At 53.9% G+C, this 19,566-nt stretch overlaps 3 protein-coding genes across 3 annotated transcripts in view; all 3 read left to right on the top strand.

Moving 5' to 3' along the window:
• Positions 1-3,061: 3,061 nt before the first annotated feature.
• Positions 3,062-5,557, top strand: NCLIV_041640 (conserved hypothetical protein; the record flags this gene model as incomplete). Its single annotated transcript, XM_003881073.1, has 4 exons — positions 3,062-3,521; positions 3,859-3,960; positions 4,743-4,990; positions 5,348-5,557. 4 exons carry the CDS (start codon positions 3,062-3,064, stop codon positions 5,555-5,557), a joined length of 1,020 nt encoding a protein of 339 aa, XP_003881122.1.
• Positions 5,558-10,055: 4,498 nt separating this feature from the next.
• Positions 10,056-17,910, top strand: NCLIV_041630 (conserved hypothetical protein; the record flags this gene model as incomplete). Its single annotated transcript, XM_003881072.1, has 10 exons — positions 10,056-10,430; positions 10,944-11,051; positions 11,710-12,293; positions 12,706-13,140; positions 13,862-13,969; positions 14,436-14,510; positions 14,990-15,202; positions 15,669-15,944; positions 16,713-17,047; positions 17,201-17,910. The coding sequence occupies 10 exons, from the start codon at positions 10,056-10,058 to the stop codon at positions 17,908-17,910; spliced, it is 3,219 nt and encodes a 1,072-aa protein (XP_003881121.1).
• A 1,463-nt stretch (positions 17,911-19,373) lies between these two features.
• NCLIV_041620 (conserved hypothetical protein) overlaps positions 19,374-19,566 on the top strand; it is a gene marked incomplete at both ends in the record, with an annotated part of 11,694 nt that continues 11,501 nt past the window's right edge. Inside the window, one exon of the mRNA XM_003881071.1 lies at positions 19,374-19,566. This exon is cut by the window's right edge and continues 26 nt beyond it. Coding sequence (XP_003881120.1) covers positions 19,374-19,566 — 193 coding nt within the window.

Genomic DNA, 19,566 nt, shown 5'->3' with positions numbered 1-19,566 from the left:
ACAGCTCGAACTGATCGGTTTCAGTAGCGACTGACGGTGTCTCGTTTGTGCCCCTAAGCATCTGCCAGAATCCATGAGACAAGGAATCTACACCAGTGGCGCTAAGAGCAAACCTGTTCCTTCGGAGGGAGATAACACACGCAGTACAAAGAAGGTGCACAACTCTCCTAGTCGTTGCTGGGTCAGTGCAAGGCGACTTGCCTTGCACTGCCTTGCCACGACAGCTTTCCCGACACTGTCAGACTTTCCCCCCTCGTGCACACTTCTCCCTCTTTCCGCAGATTGAAGCAACGGCAGTGACCATCATTCCGAATGCCTCCTGTGCATTCTCTTGCACAGGGCCCCAGACACCAAGAACAGGCGCTCTAGGGTTCGGCGCCTTATCTGGTCCAACCCCGTCAGAGAAGGGCTGAAAAGCGTGCGGAGTGGCGAAGAGCGGAATAAAGACTCTCGGTGGAAAAGCATTGTGCTGGGGAGCCGAGGTGAAACAGCACTTTTCGGTGGACAGAGCAGCCGTACGCAACGGGCGAGCGGCTAGGAGATTCGAGGCCGCAAGCGTCCGGGGCACATCCTCAGCTGCAGTGTGTGCAAGTGTCAGGATTGCTTGTTCCTGTCAGACCCGAGTGGCGATTTTTTGTCTTGCCCGGTTTCGTGCGAGCCATATACGGGCTCTTCACAGCCCTGCCTCCCCGGTCGAGCGGTGTTTTTGCGGAGGTGGGACAGCGAGATGGTACGCAGCCCTTTCAAAAGTTCAAAGTAAAGAAGCGTACACGCTGCTTTCCCGAAAACCGTGCACACCCCTGTTCTGCGTCCCTTGTCATGGTCCCCACAAGCTGCCTCGAGGGTTCGGAACAAATCTCCCGTCCTCCGGAGGCGATTTCAGCGGTTCTGCACTGAGGCCGCCAGCACTCCCGTTGCCCCTCATCCAGCGCACGCGTTTTCGAATTTCCGCTGAAGCAGCGAAAGCTCGATTGAGAGCGGAACGACGCGTTTGCACAGACGTTTGCAAAGCACACTCCGCGCGTGCGCGAAGGAACCCCATTTCTGGCGACCCAGTGCCTGAGAAGGCTTGGTTTCGCCGCGCCACAGGAATTTGAGGCTTTCGTAAGAGCTCTTCGAGTGTATTGACACCCTAGGTGGGGTCATGAAGGCTTCAAGCTTTCCAACAGAGAAACTCCAAACGCCCGCGCGAAAAGGATCAGGACCATCAATTCGCCAGATACGTATACCGAGACAACGCCTCTGTCGCTTTCTCCATGCGAGTTTGCGCAAGTCTCGTGGTCGCCTTGAGCGGAGCAGCCGCGCGAATGTTGCCTCCGTATTTAAGCCCCTCGCCCCGCTGGCGGAGAAGCGGTTTTCTCGAATTTTCACTATGCCGCTGTCTCGCAAATTTCTCGCGTCAGTTGGCGACAAGGCTGCATGGACGAAGGACAGAACAGAAATGTAACCGGAAACTCACCTGCTTCTTTGAATTTACCTCCGGACTTTCTGTGCGCTCGCCTGACCGTCTCTTTCTGCTGGTTCTGTGTTTCCGCAAATCCGCGATTTGCTCGTCCTTTTTTCCCGGCGGTGTGACAACGACCTTCCCGCAAGCTGTCGGCTTCGTTTGTTTACTATCTACGTCGCGTTTTTGGAGTGTCTCTCCTCGCGTGTCGTCTAATCGGAGAGTCGCCATTCTCCGTTTTTTTCTTCGGTGTGCGGATGCGATACCGGAGAAAGACTGAAGCTCCCCCGGCATTTCATCCCCACTGTAGAACGCTTGTCGCGTTTCCACGCTCGTATACCGACGCTTCCGTCCATCTTTTTGTTCGTGAACCTTTTCTTTGTCATGCAAAGAAGCTGTCTTCCGTGCATAGGTTCCGGCTTTTACCCGCATTTTCCCATGCGCTCCCCCTAGGTATCGGGTCGACACCTGAAGCCTTCGCGTTTTTATCGGCTAATTGCCACCCCGTTGCTCCGCCTCTGCACGCCAGAGCGCACAATTCGCGCTCCAGAAGGCGTTTGTATCTCCCCCCCAGGCTTCTCGAGCCTCTTGCTGAACGGAGGAGAGACGACTTTCGCCGTCGCTGCGCAGTCCCGTCGACGGTTCTTTGTCAGGGACAGAGGGACAACGCGGCCGTACGTCTGCCCCTCACCGGTACATCCTCATCTGTACTTATTCGTTGATGTTCATATGCACGTACACACGTGAACGTTCATACACATACCTGTATGCGTATGACGCAGCTGTGTCCACAACGGACAAACAGGGTTGTGGGAAAGGGAGCCGTACCGAGAGTTATGCACTCGAGGCACCCCTCTGTGTCCCTTTTTATCAAGTTTCCCATCCGCTTTTCACAGGCGCCTCTCTGACTTCAGTTCTCCACTGTATTCCCGAGATTCCGTGTAGATCGGTTCGTCTTAGTTGGCGCTCTCTCGCTAGCCCGCGGTAGAAGTCGTGGGTTTTGAAACAGGCGGCTTTTCCATGTCACATCCAGTGTCCCGCGCAAGACGTTTGCGCTTCTCCCCTCTCCAAAACCAAACGCTCTTGACGTTCACTCGCACGAATCCTCCGCCGGCCTGATTGCTTCGGTGTCTCTGTCCCTGCGCGCGTTTCCGCCGTTTACCTCTCCTACAAACTGCTTCCAGAGGGCCCTCTTTGCGTCGATACGTTTTCTGCAGGCTCTCGACGTCGAGAGAGAGTCTCGCTCTTTCTTCCTCCCCTGTCGTTTTCAGTTGTTTCCCCCGCACGGCATTTGCCGCTCCTACGCCGTTGTTCTTTTCCCCACGGGACGCCTGTCGCGTATCTGCGTGTTTGTCACTGTTTGGGTAACGTTTTCTCTCCGGCCTTTGCATGGTCGTGTCCCCCCTCGCGATTTTGCCAGGCTGGTTGACTCCCCGCTTCAGTCTGGTCTCTATCCCACCTCCGTTCGCGATCTTTGCCTAACCGCGCAATTTCCCGGCTCTGTGCCGCCTTTCGAGCCCCACAGAGGCACCGGCGGAGAGGCTCGTCGGCTGCGTGTCATCGTGTGTGAGATCTGTAGACTTGTGCGTCGAATCATCCGAGAAGGCGCGAGGCGAGATGGCAGGCGCTGTGAAGAAGAACCTCTTCTCTGTGTTGACGGAGGAAGAGGAGGTGATGAAGAAGCTGGACCGCCAAGAGCGACGGAGACAGAGAAAGCAAGAACGCGAACAGGCTCGGGCTGTAGCTGAGGCCGAACGCGCTCAGCAGCTGGCCTCGACGCCGGCGAGCGCGCGAGTCGGCAGCGGTCGATGGGCAGATTTTAGTGAAGACGATGAAGACGACTACGACTTCATGCAACCTGGAGGAGGACTCTTGGCTGTAAACGGCGACAGAAACACGCGACCCGGAGGCGGAAAGGACAACGACGACGCCTTCTACACGACCGAAAGTGAAAGCGAGACGGAGAGTGAGGAGGAGCCGGAGCAAGAGGAGGAATCCAGCTCCAGCAGCGACAGTGGGGATGAAGCGAAAGTCCAGCGACTGCCAGAAACCGCAACCCCGACAAGAAATAAATCAGGTAAGACACAACCCCCGAGCATGCGCCAGCAAAAACCGCGAAAAACTCGAGTGGACACACCGCGCCAACCCCACCACATTCACAAATGCATCGATGTAAAAGTATACAGAGATAGACCCAACACCATGTACATATACAATCATGCATGCAGGCAGCTGTGCGCTTTCCGACGACTGGGGTGGCTACACTCAGATGTAGATGTGTGTCTTTTATTTATGTCGCATGCACTTTTACAACCGTGTTGTAGGAGGGGAAGAGAGTAGATGAACACGGAAACCTTTTTCGCGCATTCGTAAAAAAACCGCGAGTGACGTTTGTGTCGTGTGTGTCTTGCAAGAAGGTGACTCGGCGGCTTCGAATCCAACCAAGGGACTTTCCAGGAAGGAAAGAAAGCAGCGCGAGCTGGCGGAGCTGGATGCTCTCTTCAACGAAATGCACAGTGAGTCGCGTACCGGCGATGCGCGGTTTTTCCGCGTTGTCTCCGGCCTTTTCGCCTTCCCCTAGACGCTTCGATGCGAGTCCTCTCTGTCTCTCGCATTTCACTCAAAAGACGCCGCACAAAGCTCGGGCAGAAAGCGACACTCGTATTTAGACCGAGAACGGTCTGGGCTGCCCGTCGGCAAGAGTCGCGTTCTATCCCAGGCGTATAGAGCCACGTGCGCCCCACGCCAACAGAAATGAACACACAGGCACACCCTGGCTGTCCAGAAACTCGTGAAGAGGAAAGATTGAACAGAAGCGTCGCTCTGCCGGGAACGGCTGGCATCTTGTCCGTACGTGTGGCAAGAATACACACGTACACAGACACGTAGAGAGACGATCTTTCAATATCGATTGGGATTGGGTTCACGTCTTTTTCTTCATGCGCAAGTACGTGTGTACTTGGCCAAGAGGTCTTTTGGGGAATGGCGTGCAAGACGTGGCTCTGGAATGCCAGTGGCCGTGCGGTACTTACGGCGTGTGATGCTTGCCGTCCACACTTTCCTTGCTTCGGTCTCTGCCTCTTTTGTTTCGCACGCCTTCCCTGCGGGTCTCTTCTTTCCGGGTTCTTCCCGAGCTTTCTTGCCGTCCTTGCCAGCGTCTCTGGATGCCTCTTTTCGTGGCATAAGACGTGTGCCTCTTCTCCCTGCGATTCCGCCGTGCCTGTGCGCCGTCGGTCCCTGGTGGAGGTTCTCTCAAACCTGCCTGGCATCCTGCGTTCCGTCTTTGCTGGGCATGCAGTTGCGCCGTCACTGGAGGGAGAGAAGGGATCTCCACAGCAAGACGCGGCTCGGGCCGCGAACGGCGCCTCGGCGAGAAGGCAGGCGAACGGAGTGGGAAAGGGAGAAGAAGCTGAGGGTGGCGGAGCGTCGACAGAAGCTGCGAAGAAGAAAAAGAAGAAGAAGAAGGGATCAGCAGGCACGAGCTCGCCACAGGCGGGCGACGGCGCAGCGCAGGCGAACTCGGATGAGGAGAAAGAAGGCAGCCCGGTAAGCAGATTCGATCTGTTTCGGGACGTTGTACATTCGTCTCTCGGCGTCTCTTCGGCCTTTGCTTTTTCCGGAGTTCACTCTCGTCGCGTCGGGCGAAACCAGCTCTCGCCAAGACGTCCGATGCTTGCGGAGAGGGAGTGGACGCAGCGCGCGCCTTCGCTCGCCTCTACGGGCGCAGGCAAACGCCTGGAGATGCGCGTTTTTGTCTCTATATACACTCGCTCGCGTTTTGGGTTCACGCCGGGGCGTTTGTCTTTCGGTTTGCGACAGACTGAGGTTGAAACTCCAGAGGGCGGTGAGTGCGCTTCGGCCCTTGAATGAGACAAAGTGCGCGTTTTTTGGTGCTCTTCACAGAAAAGCGAAGACGGCCCTCGGCGGCCGGTCGCTCCTGGAGCGATCAAACCGTCGGGCATCCCCGTGGGCCCGAGGAGAAAAGGCGCCGGGGCGAGTCGAGGCTCGGCGGCCGACGAGGCGCGTCGCCTGGCGGCGCTCGAGGAGGAAAAGAAGAAGGCTGCTGCGAAGAAGGAAAAGAAAGCAAAGCTCTACTTCCCGAAGAACCAGTAGTTGCGCGGCGGGATCCAAGAACGCGGGGATGACAGGGCGGGCATATATATATATATATATATATATATATATATGTTCGTGTGTATACATGACATGTTTGTGCCTATCTGTGCCAGATCCTGTAGATGGACATGTGTGCTCATATGGACATGCGCATGCATGCGTGTGCTTCTGTTGGCTGAAGGGAAAGGGAACAGTGTGTGTGTGAAGAGAACGGAGAGGGGGAGGTGCTGGCGACGGCAGGGAGGGACGAGCCGAGGCGGATAACTCGAACTGGAGAGCTCAGCCCCATTTTTATGGAGCATCTCGTTTCCATTCAAAGCCCGTTTTCGCGGCGCCGCCTGTTCAGACCGCGAGCCTGCGCAGGCGGAGCTGGCGAGGCTTCCTGAACGCCACATCTGTCTCAGAAGGTTGGCGAAGAGGAGCCAGGGCAAGGCAGTAAATGGAGATGGCGGCCGATCGTAGCGCACGTCGTGTTCTCGAGATGCGCTTCAGGTTGCTCCGCATTCGCTCTCTTTCGGTTTCTCTCTGTTTCCACAGAACCCGTCCATCCTCAATGGTGACTCTCTCGATTGTCTGCTTTATACGGCTTTGTGCCGGTCATGTGCTTGTATGTACATCTGCGTGGCGTCTTCGTTTTCGTTTTTTCTCTGGCGTTTCGGAGCAGGGTGCGTGGGGCAGTTGGAGGCCCGGGACCGGCCTGTCCAGCGGGAGGTGTTTCGTCAACATTTCGTTTTCCTTCTGTCGTTTTCGCTTCCTTGTTCAAGAAGGGAAAGGGCCCTCGCTACACACCCGCCACGTGTCTTCTCGGTCTCGTGCCGGTTTTGCTCTATCGTGCATGCGCGCCAAACGTGCGTTTCCGAGCGGGACGCGCTCGCCGGTGTCTTCGAAGGCGAGGGGAGACCGCGTGTGTTGATATCGCTAGTCTCTCCTCTCGGTACCCGTTTTTCCACGGCACAATGCCAACCGTTCTCTCTCCTGGGCAACCCGACGCTAGCTAGTCCGCCCCCGCAGTACACATATCTTTGCTCGGCAGCGACGGAGACAGAGGCTCTTTTCTGTCCATAAGCGACAGGTGGGAGGAAACTAGGCCTGACCACGAGTGCCTGTCTCCGTTTTCGGTGTCTGTGTGTATACGCGGGTGTGCGTCTACCTCTCTCTATGGTCGTGAACAGACTTCACGTATCTCCACGTCTACACTGGGATCTGGACTCGACAAATGTACTCGTGTGTTTGCATGCATGGCGGTGATGGAGTGAGTCCCTGAGGAGCTTTGCTTTTTGTTGAGTAACTGCCGACGAGGACGCGCGCCGGCGTGTGGTGGACGGTACCAGCGATTCCAACAGGCGCATGTTCGCGGATGCGGGCCCTTAAAAAAGCCCGCTGCATGCTTCGGTTGTCGGGGGGCGTCAACACTCTCGTGGTGTTTTTTGGCGAGAAGAAGTGGTTCCGAGAGATAGACACTTAGGCCTCGCGCGTGACTGTGCTCCCGTGAGTTTGTGCACGGTGACAGCCTGTGTCCTTTGTTTTTTGTGTAGCCTTCAACTTGTAGAGCCTGTGTTCCGCGCTGCTTGGTGGTGCTTCGAAACGAGCCAATAATGCCTCGTCTCCAACTTCTCCGACGTTCCGCGCGTCCGCATTCGTGCCGACGGGACGCTATGTGCTCGGCCTTTGGAGACCGAGGCCGAGAGACGTTGGCCCTTCGCTTTGCGGGTGCTTTCTGCAAAGACACACACCGCGTGTTTTCTCTTCGGCCTCTCTGCGGTTGTCGCGTGGAAACCAGAATACGGAGAAAAGGCCTTTCGTGTGAAAGAGACGCACAGCCTCGTTTGCCGCAGAGGAGAAAGCCGTGTCGACTCGGTTTTGCGCTGGAACTTCTGTCGTTCCCCATCTCACTCAGCGGCCTTGCCAAAGATTGTTTGTTTGCACGCGTTCCTCCGTTTTCTGCGTGGGAGCTACAGTTTGGTACGCGACTTCGAATTGACGTCTTTCTCGACTTTCTCGAAACTCAGGACTTCACAGAAGCTCCAAGGACGCGCACAGACAGCCACTTACACAGTTCTGAAATCGTCACATGAGCCGGGACCCGACTTCAACCGTTCGGCAAACAACACCTTCGAGTCCGCGCCATCCCCGCCCTGCGGAGGGATGTGTTGCGGCCGTGTCACCGTGAAGAAACTTTTATCAGCCTTCAATCACCGGTCCAAACCCTCTCGCACCCGTTCACTGGCGCTGTTCAGCGATGCGGAACGAGCCCCGCAATTAGACGAAATCCCTAAACAGCGCTGGAGCTGCTTGGGCCAATGTGCCGGGGCGTCCGAGAGAGTAGTCATGTGTGCGTGTGTGGTACGGGTTTTCGGATTCTTCGTGTGTAGAGCGCCCAACGGAGCGACAGGTCCCGGAACGAAATCAGGATCCGTGGAGTATTCTTCTGGAGTGCAATGCATGGACGCTGGGTACGTGAGCAAATAGGGGTTGAAGCGAGGAAAGACCGCGTCAGAGACCACGCAAAAGGGAAACACAGCCGAACAAAATTGGGACCGTGGACGAGAGGAGATCCCTGGATTCGGCCAGTAGGCTGTCGATGGCCGCCGCGGTGTCGGGAAACGCCCGAAAAACAAGGTCAAGCGCAACCAGTTCCGCCAAGCCGGGCAATCTCGACTAGATGGACCCATGAACACACACGCACAACACACAGAAGAGCGCCGTTTTCCTGTGGGTTGCGTTTTTGCAGGCGCCGACGGAATCGGTTTGATTTGGTGCAAGAGTTCGCCTCGGGTACAGACGTGGTTCACAGTTGCTCGCATCCAGTTTGAACGCCTTTTTTTTCAGAATAATTTTGTGGGCGATTTCTCCTTGTTCCCGCGCATCATGCTGTCACGGATGCGCATCCCCCTCGTTAGATCAAATACCGATCTAATTCGATGTGTACTGGAAACCCCGAAATGCGTAGAGAAATGCGACTTGTGTTACCCAGAAACACAACATGCACAGGCTTTATACATTCGCATGTCCACACCAGAGTCATAAGCTTTTCGCGGGCCCCTCAAAAAACGAACCACACATCAAAGTCCAGTTTTTCCGCGCGCGCGTGGCGTGTCATGGGACTGGGCGTTTGCTTGGTTGTCCTTTCCATTCCTTTTCTCGTTTTCGGGTTGGCGTTAATTGCTTTTGCCTGCCGTCTCAGTTATCCGAATGGACGAGGAAAACGCCAGGAACCGACGGACTCGGCGTGATTCCGGGAAGTCCCTCGACAAAGACCGCCCTCGACGGGGCGCCTCACGTTGTTTGACCTTCCTCTGGAAAAACGACGGACGGACACGTTCCAGGGAGACATTAACGCGTTAGATCTGAGGCCTACTCAAAAACGCACTGCGGGATTTTTCGTTGATCGTAACCTTCCAAATGGTCAAACCCTGGAACTCTCTCAGGCGTTCTGTGCGTCGTTGTCCTTGGCCACCCAGTCGGGGTGACTCCTGGTCGACGACCTCTGGATTGTACGCGCATGTCCGTCCTGAAGTTGTTTTCTTGTTTGTGTCACTGTTTGCCATCTGCCGAGAAACACGTCCAGCACTGACGCTGACATGTTGACCGAACTCTTCGCCTCCGCCTTCCTGCATCCCGACACACAGACCCGTATATATAACAGTCGCACTCTTCATGTAACAGTCTAAATACCCGTATGGGAAGAAGAATCAACACACAAAAACTCCATCTGTCTACATGCATTTCGATTTGCCAAAAGTGTCGTCCACACCAGATGAACTCTTTTCCAACCGAGCGTTGGGAAAAAGGATATGCACAGTCGCACTTGCAGGTTTCTACCTCGGGGGGAACCTCAACGAAAGTTTTGACGGGCCCGCTCCATTTTCTTGCCATATCCTCCTTTCTCCACACTGTCTTGCAGTTGGTTTTTTGTTTTACAGTTACCCTTTCGCCGGTGAAATTGTGGAATCGTCTCTCTCGTAAATCCAGGGAAAGCGTTCTCGATCTAGATACACACGTTGACGACTTACATGTATGCACGTTTGCACTGCAATATATGCAGGTAGGCATGCATGTGTTAGCACATTCACATAGGCAGTTGCATTTTCATATGCGGAACAAGGGATGTGGCCGGCCTGGAAGAATAGCCGAGAACATCGCACTTCCCGGTCACCGAAGGAATGAAAAGAATCGCGCTTTTACAGACGTCTCCTTTTGCGTGCCTCGCCGGTGTCGGAGGCCTGATTGCATTCCTCCTCTCTTCCGCGCCCCGGCCACGTCCACCGTGTTCTCCTCTGAGACACCGTCTGCCTTACGCGACCTTTGTTCCGACCAAAAAGAGATGCTCTGTAGGGTTCCACGAATTTGCCGAGGCCGCTCTAAGCAAATCTCTTCGAACCCGCGCCGTAGCGCTCCTTTCCACTGTTGGGACTGTCTCCGTTTTATCCGCTGAGAGGCTGCGGCGCGTCCCGTGGCAGGGGTGTGCAACTGACGGTACGGTCTCGGCGTAACGATGGCTCAACCGGGGGGGAAAAGTAGCAAAGGCAACGCAAAGGCAGCTCCGAAGAGCTCGCCGAGTGGACGCCTAGACCCTAAAGGGGCGATGAATCTCCAGGGAAACGCGAGTGGACGTGGAAAGAAACCCATCCGAGATATCACGAGAAACCCGCTTCTGGGGATTGCCGTCGAGCCTGAAGTCGCCTGTGCCTTCGCTGTAGAGCCCCCGACAGTCCACAGTGCAACGGTCGTTCTCGTTCTCGACGAGGAGAGAGATGCCAGCGGGAGTTCTGGAACACTCGAGACGCAGAACATAGCGACACAGCTCCTCGCATCTTTCGAGAATTTACAACGAGTAAAGGGCCCGAATCAGAGCGCACAGGCCGATGAGGTAGGAGGTATCCCGGTGTATATGCGCCAGCCAGCAGCGAGTGAAATGAGTGTTGTGCCAGGAGTGTGGCAGCGTAGAGAACAAGAACGACAGCTTTACGCTATGCCGCGATTTGAGACGGGTCGGACTCTAGGCAGACGAATCGCAATCACCGTCTAAGCGAAAAGCCTTGTTGTTTCTGTCACAGCCTTCTGAGGGAGAACCAGGTTCTACGTCAAGCAGTGACGACGCTGCTCCTCTCTCTTTGGTAGGTGTCTTTTGAAAAGAAGAAGTGAAAACTTTTAGCGGACCACGGAAATACGCCGGAAACGAGGAACACGGGAAAAGCGGGTTCGTGCCGAGAATCCGGAGACACGGTTTTTTAGAGACGGCGTGGACCGTCATACCAGGGTAGATATGTAAGAAAGCCTCAAAACGAGAGTCTTGAGAGCGAGAGAAGCTTGCCCGCTTTTATCAACAAATCAACCTGTGTGCACACATTTGCAGAAATGCACGTCTCTCGTTTTTCCGCAGGAGCTGCCTGACGTTGTCCTCCTCACTCTGGAAGACGTGTTTGAGTACGGCCGAGCCAAGAGTCTCCTGATTCAAGATCCAAAGGCGAAATCCGGATCTGAGATGAAGGTAACACACCGTGATTCCGCCCCATCTTGCGAAAACAACTGAGCTCCGTCTCTCCCACTGCCAAGAGAGATAACCCCATTCACTCCCTTGGACCAAAATGCCTCAAAACAAACGAGAGAAGCTCTGCTAGGCGGACACGTGGTCCACCGCATATATATATATATATATATATATATATATACATCTATGCATGTATGTATGCATATAGACTGGCAGACATGTATGCTGTGTTCCGTTGAAGCCGACTTGTCAATGGATGTCCACAAGCAAACCGATATATATATATATATATATATATATGTATATATATAGGGGTAGATGAAGAGAAAGGCTTGCAGCAAACACACTGACGTTTTGAATATAAAAGAAGCTAAACCATTTACCTTGCTGTCTTCCTCTCTATCCCTTCCGATTCGACTGTATATCGCTCTGTTTATGTATCTGCTTCTTCATCGCCCCACCTCTCTTTCCTTCTCGTCTTCTCGGTCTTGCGACACTGCCTGGTTTCTCTGTCAACAGGCGCCTTTTCCATCGATTGAATTCTCTAAGTAAACGCACATATGATCACATACACAGATACATATCCATGAGCATGTATGGAGGGTGCTAGAAGAAAAGAAGGAGTTTTTCGTGTTTCCGCATGCGTGGTATGTGACAGGAAGAGGACTTTGCAAGGGCTCTAGCTCAAGCGCGCCTGGAGTATTTGTCAGCGGTTGAAAGACGGCGCCTGAATTCTTTAAAGAGGGCTATAGAGAGCGATGCGTTGCTGAAAGAGCAAACCTCTGCCTCTTCACCCCCCGGACCGTCCCTGCCTACGGGAGACCAGACAGGTCTCGCGAGCACCAAGCCCCAGCTGACGGGCAGCAAATCGGCCCAGAAAAGTTCCCCAGTCTCCGACACGGCCACACTGAAAAAAAATCAAGATCTGCAGGAGACTGCCTTCTGCGAACAGTCTGGCGGTGAAGAGCCAAAGCGAGAAGAAATGCGCGTCGATCGCCTAGACGTCCTCTTTCTGCTCTTTGAAGTGCCTTGGAGCCAGGAGCTGTGCACCGCTCTAGCAGAGAAACAAGTTGGACTCGACTTGGTCTTATTTCTGACGCAAAAATCCGTGGAGGAGTTAAGAGAAGAAAGCGGTCTCAACAGCCTTCCAGCAGAACTGCATCTCTTCTACGACGCCATAAACCAAGCTCCGCCCGCCGCCTTCTCCAATGTCGCCATGGAAACAATACCCAACGTTAAGCAGTAAGCACCCATTTATACACACACGCATATATATATATATATATATATATATAAATGTAAAGGCATAAACGAGTAGGAATCCACCCGTTAAAACGTAGGCGATTTTCCGGCAATAGGTGTCCGTACATAAAACCCGGTAGATCTTATGGTTATTTTCCAAATATCAATGTATATGCGACAAGCGGTAGATGTCGATACACATGGATAGATATATACATGCACGCCGTCCATGCGTACATACCTGTACATGTGTGTAGATTCAATTGTGTCGATGTGTATAGGCGTTGTCTCTACAGGAACGTTTGCCTCGGGGCATAAGTACGCCTAGCTTTCGTACATACGGGTACCAGTCCACGCATTCGTGGGCTGCAGGACTGCTCTCGAGACGTGTTTGAATCTGTGGTTTGTGCAGATACTTGGCTTCGGCAAAGCTTTGGTCTCGGGTGGCCTCTCAGAGTTTGAAAGTCGTGCAGCAGAAGGCGTCGTACGCTGCTTTTTTGTCGAGAGCGAAGCGCGTGGAAGCGAGCAAGTTCTTTCTTGAGCATCCCCAGCTCGGCAGTCCAGCTGGAGACACTTCGCTTGCTGTACAGGCAGCTGGGTTTGTGAGTCTCACTGGAACCGAGACGGATCGCGCAGAGAAGACCGCTCGCCGAGGAGCCGGGAAGAAGGAAGACGACGGGACAGAGGCGAGTCACGACGACGAAAAGAAAAAGAGAAAGAAGAAGGCAGGAAAGAAAGAGCAAGACGCCAGCGAGAAGGAGAAGACGGCGCATTACGGCGGAAACACTCAGGGGTGCACAGGAGACGGCGGACTGACAGCGTCCACGCTCCCCGACGAGAACCGACGGTGAGAGCCTTGTTTCCTTTTGAAGCAACGCGCGAGAAATCCATTCACGAGAAGCGCCAGCGATTTCCAAGCAGATCAAAACCCAGCGAAAAGGCCCGTCCCCCTGAAAAGGGACTACACGCCGGTGTTGGGTCTCTGTGTTTCCCTGGTGTCTCTTCTGGGGGCTCTGCAGGGTGGCGAGGCAGTCGACCTGAGCGGAGCGTTTCTTCCGCTTCCTACTTTCTCTTTCCGATCCGAATGGACTCTGTCTGGGGGAGCGGCTGTGTTTGATGAGAGTGGGAAAACAAAGCGTCTCGGCCTTTCGGGTTTTACATGTTCAAGCGATGGGCTTTTGTGGCGCGCGTTGTCTTTGCCAGAGGCGCCGCGCGGTCGCCTGTTTGATGCTTCGTTCCGAAGCAATCGGCAGTGATGCCTTACTGGAATGCGCTTCTACATTCGCGTTCTTTTGGACGGTCGAATCACCTCCCGATTCTCGCTTCGGCCCTCCTTTCTCAGTCACCATCGACGACGGATGAAACCGTCTGCAGTCCTGAGATGACGTTGCAGGTGCTCGGCACTGAGGGAACCCATGAGCCTGTTGAGTTGAGCCGCCGAAACTGTCCGAAGGCCCGCAAAATCCTGTCGAGCCTTTGCGGTTCCGATCTGTTTGCATCGGTCAACAAGTGGAGACGCTGCCTCTGGATGGTCTGGCCTTTTCTCTGTTTTTTGCGTGCCGGCATAGGGTGTATGACGCGCTGTTCTCGTCCATCGCTCCGGAGCACCACGACAGCGCTCTTTTTCTTCACTGTGTTCTCGAACAAGTCCACGAAAACGTCGCTGCACAAGTCAGGTGAGACTTCAAGCTCCATACCTGTCTGCCTGCTTACCTTGCATCCGTCCTCTCTGCTGACCAACAGATTTCTATCCATATATATATATATATATATGTATATATGTATATAGATGTACATTGAAAATTACACAGGCATTTGCAGGTCTTAACGTAAGGGTTCTTCGGAGACGCATTTTTATCGTCGTCCTCCAGCTGGCTGTGTAGAGAGGTAAATAAATGTGAAACAGACATGTGTGGGAGATGACTCCCTGCGTGTGTATGTACACACGGAAGAGTTTCGCGTTCTGGATATGGTCCCAAGTGTGCTCGCGTTCATTTCGAGAACACCTCTAGCTTCAGCTTCGCTCGGACGCGCGCGTCTTCGTTCGCCGATAGGCGAGAGGAGAGACGGATGTGCGTTTCTCTTTTTCGCGGCAAGAGACCCTGTGCAAACCGCTCTCTTAAATGCACTCTCTCCGTGCAGATCGCCAGCCCACGGCGAGGAAGAAAGCAGACCCAAAACCCCGCCAGCTGCCACAACAGAACAGGCTGCCGCGAGGTGAGGAAAAAGGAGACATTTGCGTTAGGGAAAAAAGTACGTCGAGCAGAGGGGGGCCGCAATATCGAATTGTAAACGACGTGCCGACACGCAGCTCTAGATTCGGCTACATTGCGGTGTGCAGCTGTCTAAAGGTTCCTATCCCAGAAAACCTCTTCCGTAGATCTCTACTATAAGCCGAGGCTTTCTTCCTGCCTCTCATGCTCCAGACCCTCCTACTCTGTGAGCCTCATTTACGACCTAAGGCATACAGCTTCATATACAGATATACAAATATACGAATATATCTATATCTCTATATATATACATGTACTCTAAATGTACCCATATATATATATATATATATATATATATCCGTTGATGCACCTACATGGTACGCATTCATATATACCTATTCATGAGTCATTGACAGAGTAACCAGGCTCTGAACCTCTTGTCTCTCTAGAACATATTTGCAATGCGCCGCATGTGGTGTATAGAGAGTCAAATCCGCGGGCCGACGCGGAACCTTTCAAACACTCCGCAGTTGTGCCCTATCGAGATCGGGCGCGTCGAAGGCTGAGGGGACAGAAACTCGCCCAAGGAGGGGAATCTCTCGAGGACATTGCAGGTGAACTTTATGGGACGGTTCGGGTGGTCCGTAGCGCCTTACCTCTACAAGCATCCGCCCTAACCGTTCCTCCCTCCACACGGTAAGTTGAAGAAACGGCTGGACTGGAAGAAGCACAGAGAAGAACCAGACGGGAACCAGCCGACTCTTCTCCGGCTCGTTGCGTCAACCTCCGCAGAAAATCATCGAGCGAGAGACAAATGGAGACCGCTGGAAACGCAGTGACACATAACGCAGTGATCTGCCGCCGAAGAAACGTGCTTTTACGTGACAGATTGCGCGGAGTTATGGCCATACCTACCTTTGCCAGAGACCGCACAAGACGCTCGTTCACACACGAACACCTGTTTGCATGCATTTGTATACATACATATACACAGACATGAAAAAAAAAATATATAAATATCTTTATTCATCGATATCACTGGAATATGCGTCACATGTGGGGCGAAAACTATCAGGTGTCCAAAGATGCCCCGAGTGTTCGGCTGCGTTTGGTGTCGATCGCTTTGTGGGAATGCACTCCGTTTCCTTTTTCTCTCCTGCAGAACAGCCTTGCTGTGCCGCGTGTACCCGTTCTTTCCTGAGGTTCCCCCGAAGCATGTTGACCATCTTTTGCTTCTCGCCGAATTCGAACTTCTGCTCAAGTCTGTTGCGCCCGAGTCCCCGACGCCGGCTTTCCCCGCCACGCGCGTCTTCCACGAGATTCTCACGCCGGCGCAGCTCCTCGACACACTCTGCCACGCCCTCCGAGACAGCGGCATGTATCTCGCGCAGCGTTACGTGCCTCGATCGGATACCCTCCTGCTGGCTCTCTATCACCGGTGTGCCAAGAAAACTGCCTGGCGTTGCCGGCTCGTAGCCTGCGCAGTTCCAAAAGAGTCGTGCAGTCCCTTAAGCCGCATGCAGCTTTCCGTGTGCAGGGGTGTGCATGCAAGCGACTGCTGTTTTGAGGAGCCCGCGACGAAAGTAGAGGGACTCGAGCGGAGCGACGTCGCATCGAGTTTCTTCTTGAGCCTCGCGGGAGAGCGCTGAGACGCTGCCTTAGGCTTGAGGTGTCTGTTCTTCCTCAACTCGCGCTCCAGAGTAGATCCGAGCTCTCTCACAGACGCAGTTACCTGTGTGTCATCGTATACTTCAACACACAAGGTTGTGCCCCTGTGCATGCCTATTTGTATTTACCTCTGGATGTGAACTGGTACATACGTAAATGCGTGTATGCACACATATGTGCAGATATATATATATATATATATATACATCTCCACATATTTGTATCGGCGTCGAGATGCATACATTTATACATGTGAATCTGTGTACACACGTATAAATGTATGCAAAAGAGAGGAGGTGTGCATTTGTGTTTGGCCGTTTGAGTTGACAGAAACGCGACGTGCCTTTGTAAGCAGTTTCTGAGTCCGGCACACTGACGGCATGCATTTGTTTGTAGAAATGCTTGGTTCTCAAGTTGACTTTTCCCAGAGTTGGCGAATTCGCCTTTTCTGCATGCTGCCCCCAAACTTCGGCGGTGTTCCCTCCACGCCTTCGCGAACGCAACTCTATCGTTTCCCCGCTGTGTCTCGCGACTGCAGGCCTTGCCCCGGCCGTGCGTTGTGGCACGGATGGGAGTCTTTGGCGCTGGTGCCTGTGCCGAGTTTTTACGAGTTTCTTGGCCTTCGCCGAGCTGTCCGAACGGCGGACGAAGACGCGTGCATGCCGGCGGCCCTCGCCGAGCTCGATCGAGCGAGACACGGAAATATTCGCGGCACGGAGCAGAGCCTCATGGCGCACGACGACGCAGTGATCTGCGCGGTGTCGTACACCTCGGGGGCGAAGCGCGTCTTTGCCTTTCCCGACGTCGAGAAGCTGGAGTTTGAAGAACAGGTCAAGAGGCTGGACGCGAACCAGCGGCCGAAACATCGGAAACGTACGGGTTTCCACCGAAACTTCGCAGCTGAATCCGAGCAGCCTTCGAGTCGCCTCACAGACTGCCCAGCTGTGTTCTTGCCTCTTGCGTGATATCGGCGTTGAGGGCGCCACTTCGTTTCGCTTTTTTTCTCCTTTTTTTTTGGCGTTGCAGACGCCGACGCACCGGGCCCTTCTGGCGGTCCCCCGTCCGAGCCTCGCTTTTTCCCTGAGCCGGTGCATGCGTGGCGAGCAGTGAGCGTAACGCGCATGCGGACGCACGCGACCTTCTTTCTGAGAGAAGACGAGCGCTTTGCCGAAGAGTGCGAAAAGTTGAGAGCCTTTCTCGAGGCAGGCGTGCAGAACAAACTTGCGCAGGTGGCTGCGCTCTCAGGCCCAAATCTGGGAAAGGAAGCGGGAAAAGAGACCAGCAGTGGGGGCTCTGCTGGCCGCGAGAAGGAGCAGAAGGAGCGGGAGAAGGAACGAGAGAAAGAACGGGAGAAGGAACGAGAGAAGGAAAGAGAGAAGGAGAAGCCTGGGATGGGGACCAGTTCGAAACAGGAGGCTGAGGAGACGCAGAGTTTGTGGCCACTGGTGGAAGATGTCGAGCGCGCGAAACGGAACATTTTCTGGCTCGAAACGGCCTCGGTGGCGAGTTTTGTGGCGCACTTCGAGGACCAGACTCGAGTGCACATCTCGACGCACACAGCCGAGTTTGTCGACGCGGGTCGGAACGGCGGAGTCCTGGAGGAGGAAATCAAAAAAGCGCGAGCGGCTGTAACCCTGACGTTTCCCACCGGTGAGTGCCGCAGGGCGTTTGCTGCTTATCGCCGCCGAACGAAAGAGACCGAAAGCCCAAAAGTGGAGAGCGAAAGAGGCGCTTGAAATGACAGGGAAAGGGGCGAGAAAGAGTCACGAGGGGGAAACGCGAACGGGCGTTTTCCGGTCGAGAACCGACAGAGATGGCCGCGCAACGCGAGGGTAGGGAAAAGGGGAAGAAAGGCCGATAGATCACGAGGCGCCGAGGCCCGAAAGGAGAAGATGAAGAAAACGCATGGCGACAGACACAACTCAGCTCACTCTCGCACGGGTCAGAGCGAGATCTGGAGGAGCGAGGAAGCGGGCGGAGAGGGACAGGCTTTCGTCGAGCGCGAGAGAGAAAGCTGCAGAGGCAAAAAAGACCAGGTTGACGGACGAATTCGGGAGGAAACGGAGAAAGGAGTAGCGTGCCAGGAACAACTGAGGGAGAGACAGAGATCCCTCGCTCAAGGGGACACGCGCACACGGCTACCCCTAATCCAACAAAGAGATCTGGACGAGTGAGGGAAGAGCGTCAAATAACGCACTCGTTTCCCCCAAAGCTATCTGCATTTCTATCCGCGGTCGTACTGCGCTCCACCTCCGTACATCGCGCGTCGCGCCTGTGGCAACATCAGAGGCGCACAAGGCGACACACACACACACACACATTTAAAAGTGTGCCTCAGACGCGCGTCACTCCACAAAAGAGACAGGCTTTCTGACGAAATCTTCAGGGGACATTCTTCCGTTTTCTCGCGACTCAACGCAGGCCATGTCGTCCAAGTGACGCCGGATGGGTCGATTTGGGAAAGCAATCACGCGGCTCTCTGGAATTTGCTCAAACGAAACTACGGGTAAAAGGGAGACTGGACAACTTGCGTTGTATCTGCGACGTAGCTTTCTCATCCGCCACCTGTTCCCCTAACCATATGTATGCAACTATATACATATACATATTTATACTTATATACATATATATATATATATATATTTGCGTGCGTTTGTGTAGGTATAGACGGCCATATGTATATTATGTGCATACATTGTGTACATGTGTATCTGTGAATGTGCATCGGCATACATAGGTTTTTGTAGATGCAGGGAAAGGCGCTTGTGAGCGATACATCAAGGCCAGGTTGCTCTGTGTGCGTAGTAGGTGGATGAAAATACAGACCCACGCCTGTGTGATCCCTGCCATGTGGCTGTTGTCCTTCTTGGATGCTTTAACAGATCGCCTTTCCGTTCCAAACTCGGCCCTGCTGACACGAAAATATATATCTTTCTGCGCCACATGCACACATACGCGAATAACCCTGTACATATGTACCCATTCGTCTTAGGCGGGCTGTCTGCCTAGATCAAGGTCCGTACCCGTCTCTCTTTATCTCTACCTCCTGGCCTCTGTCTGGGGTTCCTGTATCTAGTCAGACGTCTTCGTAGACAGACACTAAACAGGCTCCTGGGATAAAGAATCTCTGTAGATTCTTGCTCCTTTCTCCCCCTGCTTGCAAGGACGCTGTCGGTTGTCTTTCCGACCCTGCAGGGAGATGTACGCCTCACGGCGGTTTCCTTTTGAGAAGTCCGACAAAGCTGAGAACGCGCAACCAAGTGCGCAACAGTGCCTCTCTCAGACCAAGCCTCTTTGGAAGGGCAGTGCGGCGATTTTCTTTGGATGTCCGGAGGACTACGAAATGCAACGACGGACCTTTCCAGGCGGCTGCATCCTCCGATTGCTCCTTT

This window comes from Neospora caninum, chromosome IX (genome assembly GCF_000208865.1).
Source record: "Neospora caninum Liverpool complete genome, chromosome IX".
NCBI lineage: Eukaryota > Apicomplexa > Conoidasida > Eucoccidiorida > Sarcocystidae > Neospora > Neospora caninum.
This window is presented reverse-complemented; position numbering and strand designations above follow the sequence as displayed.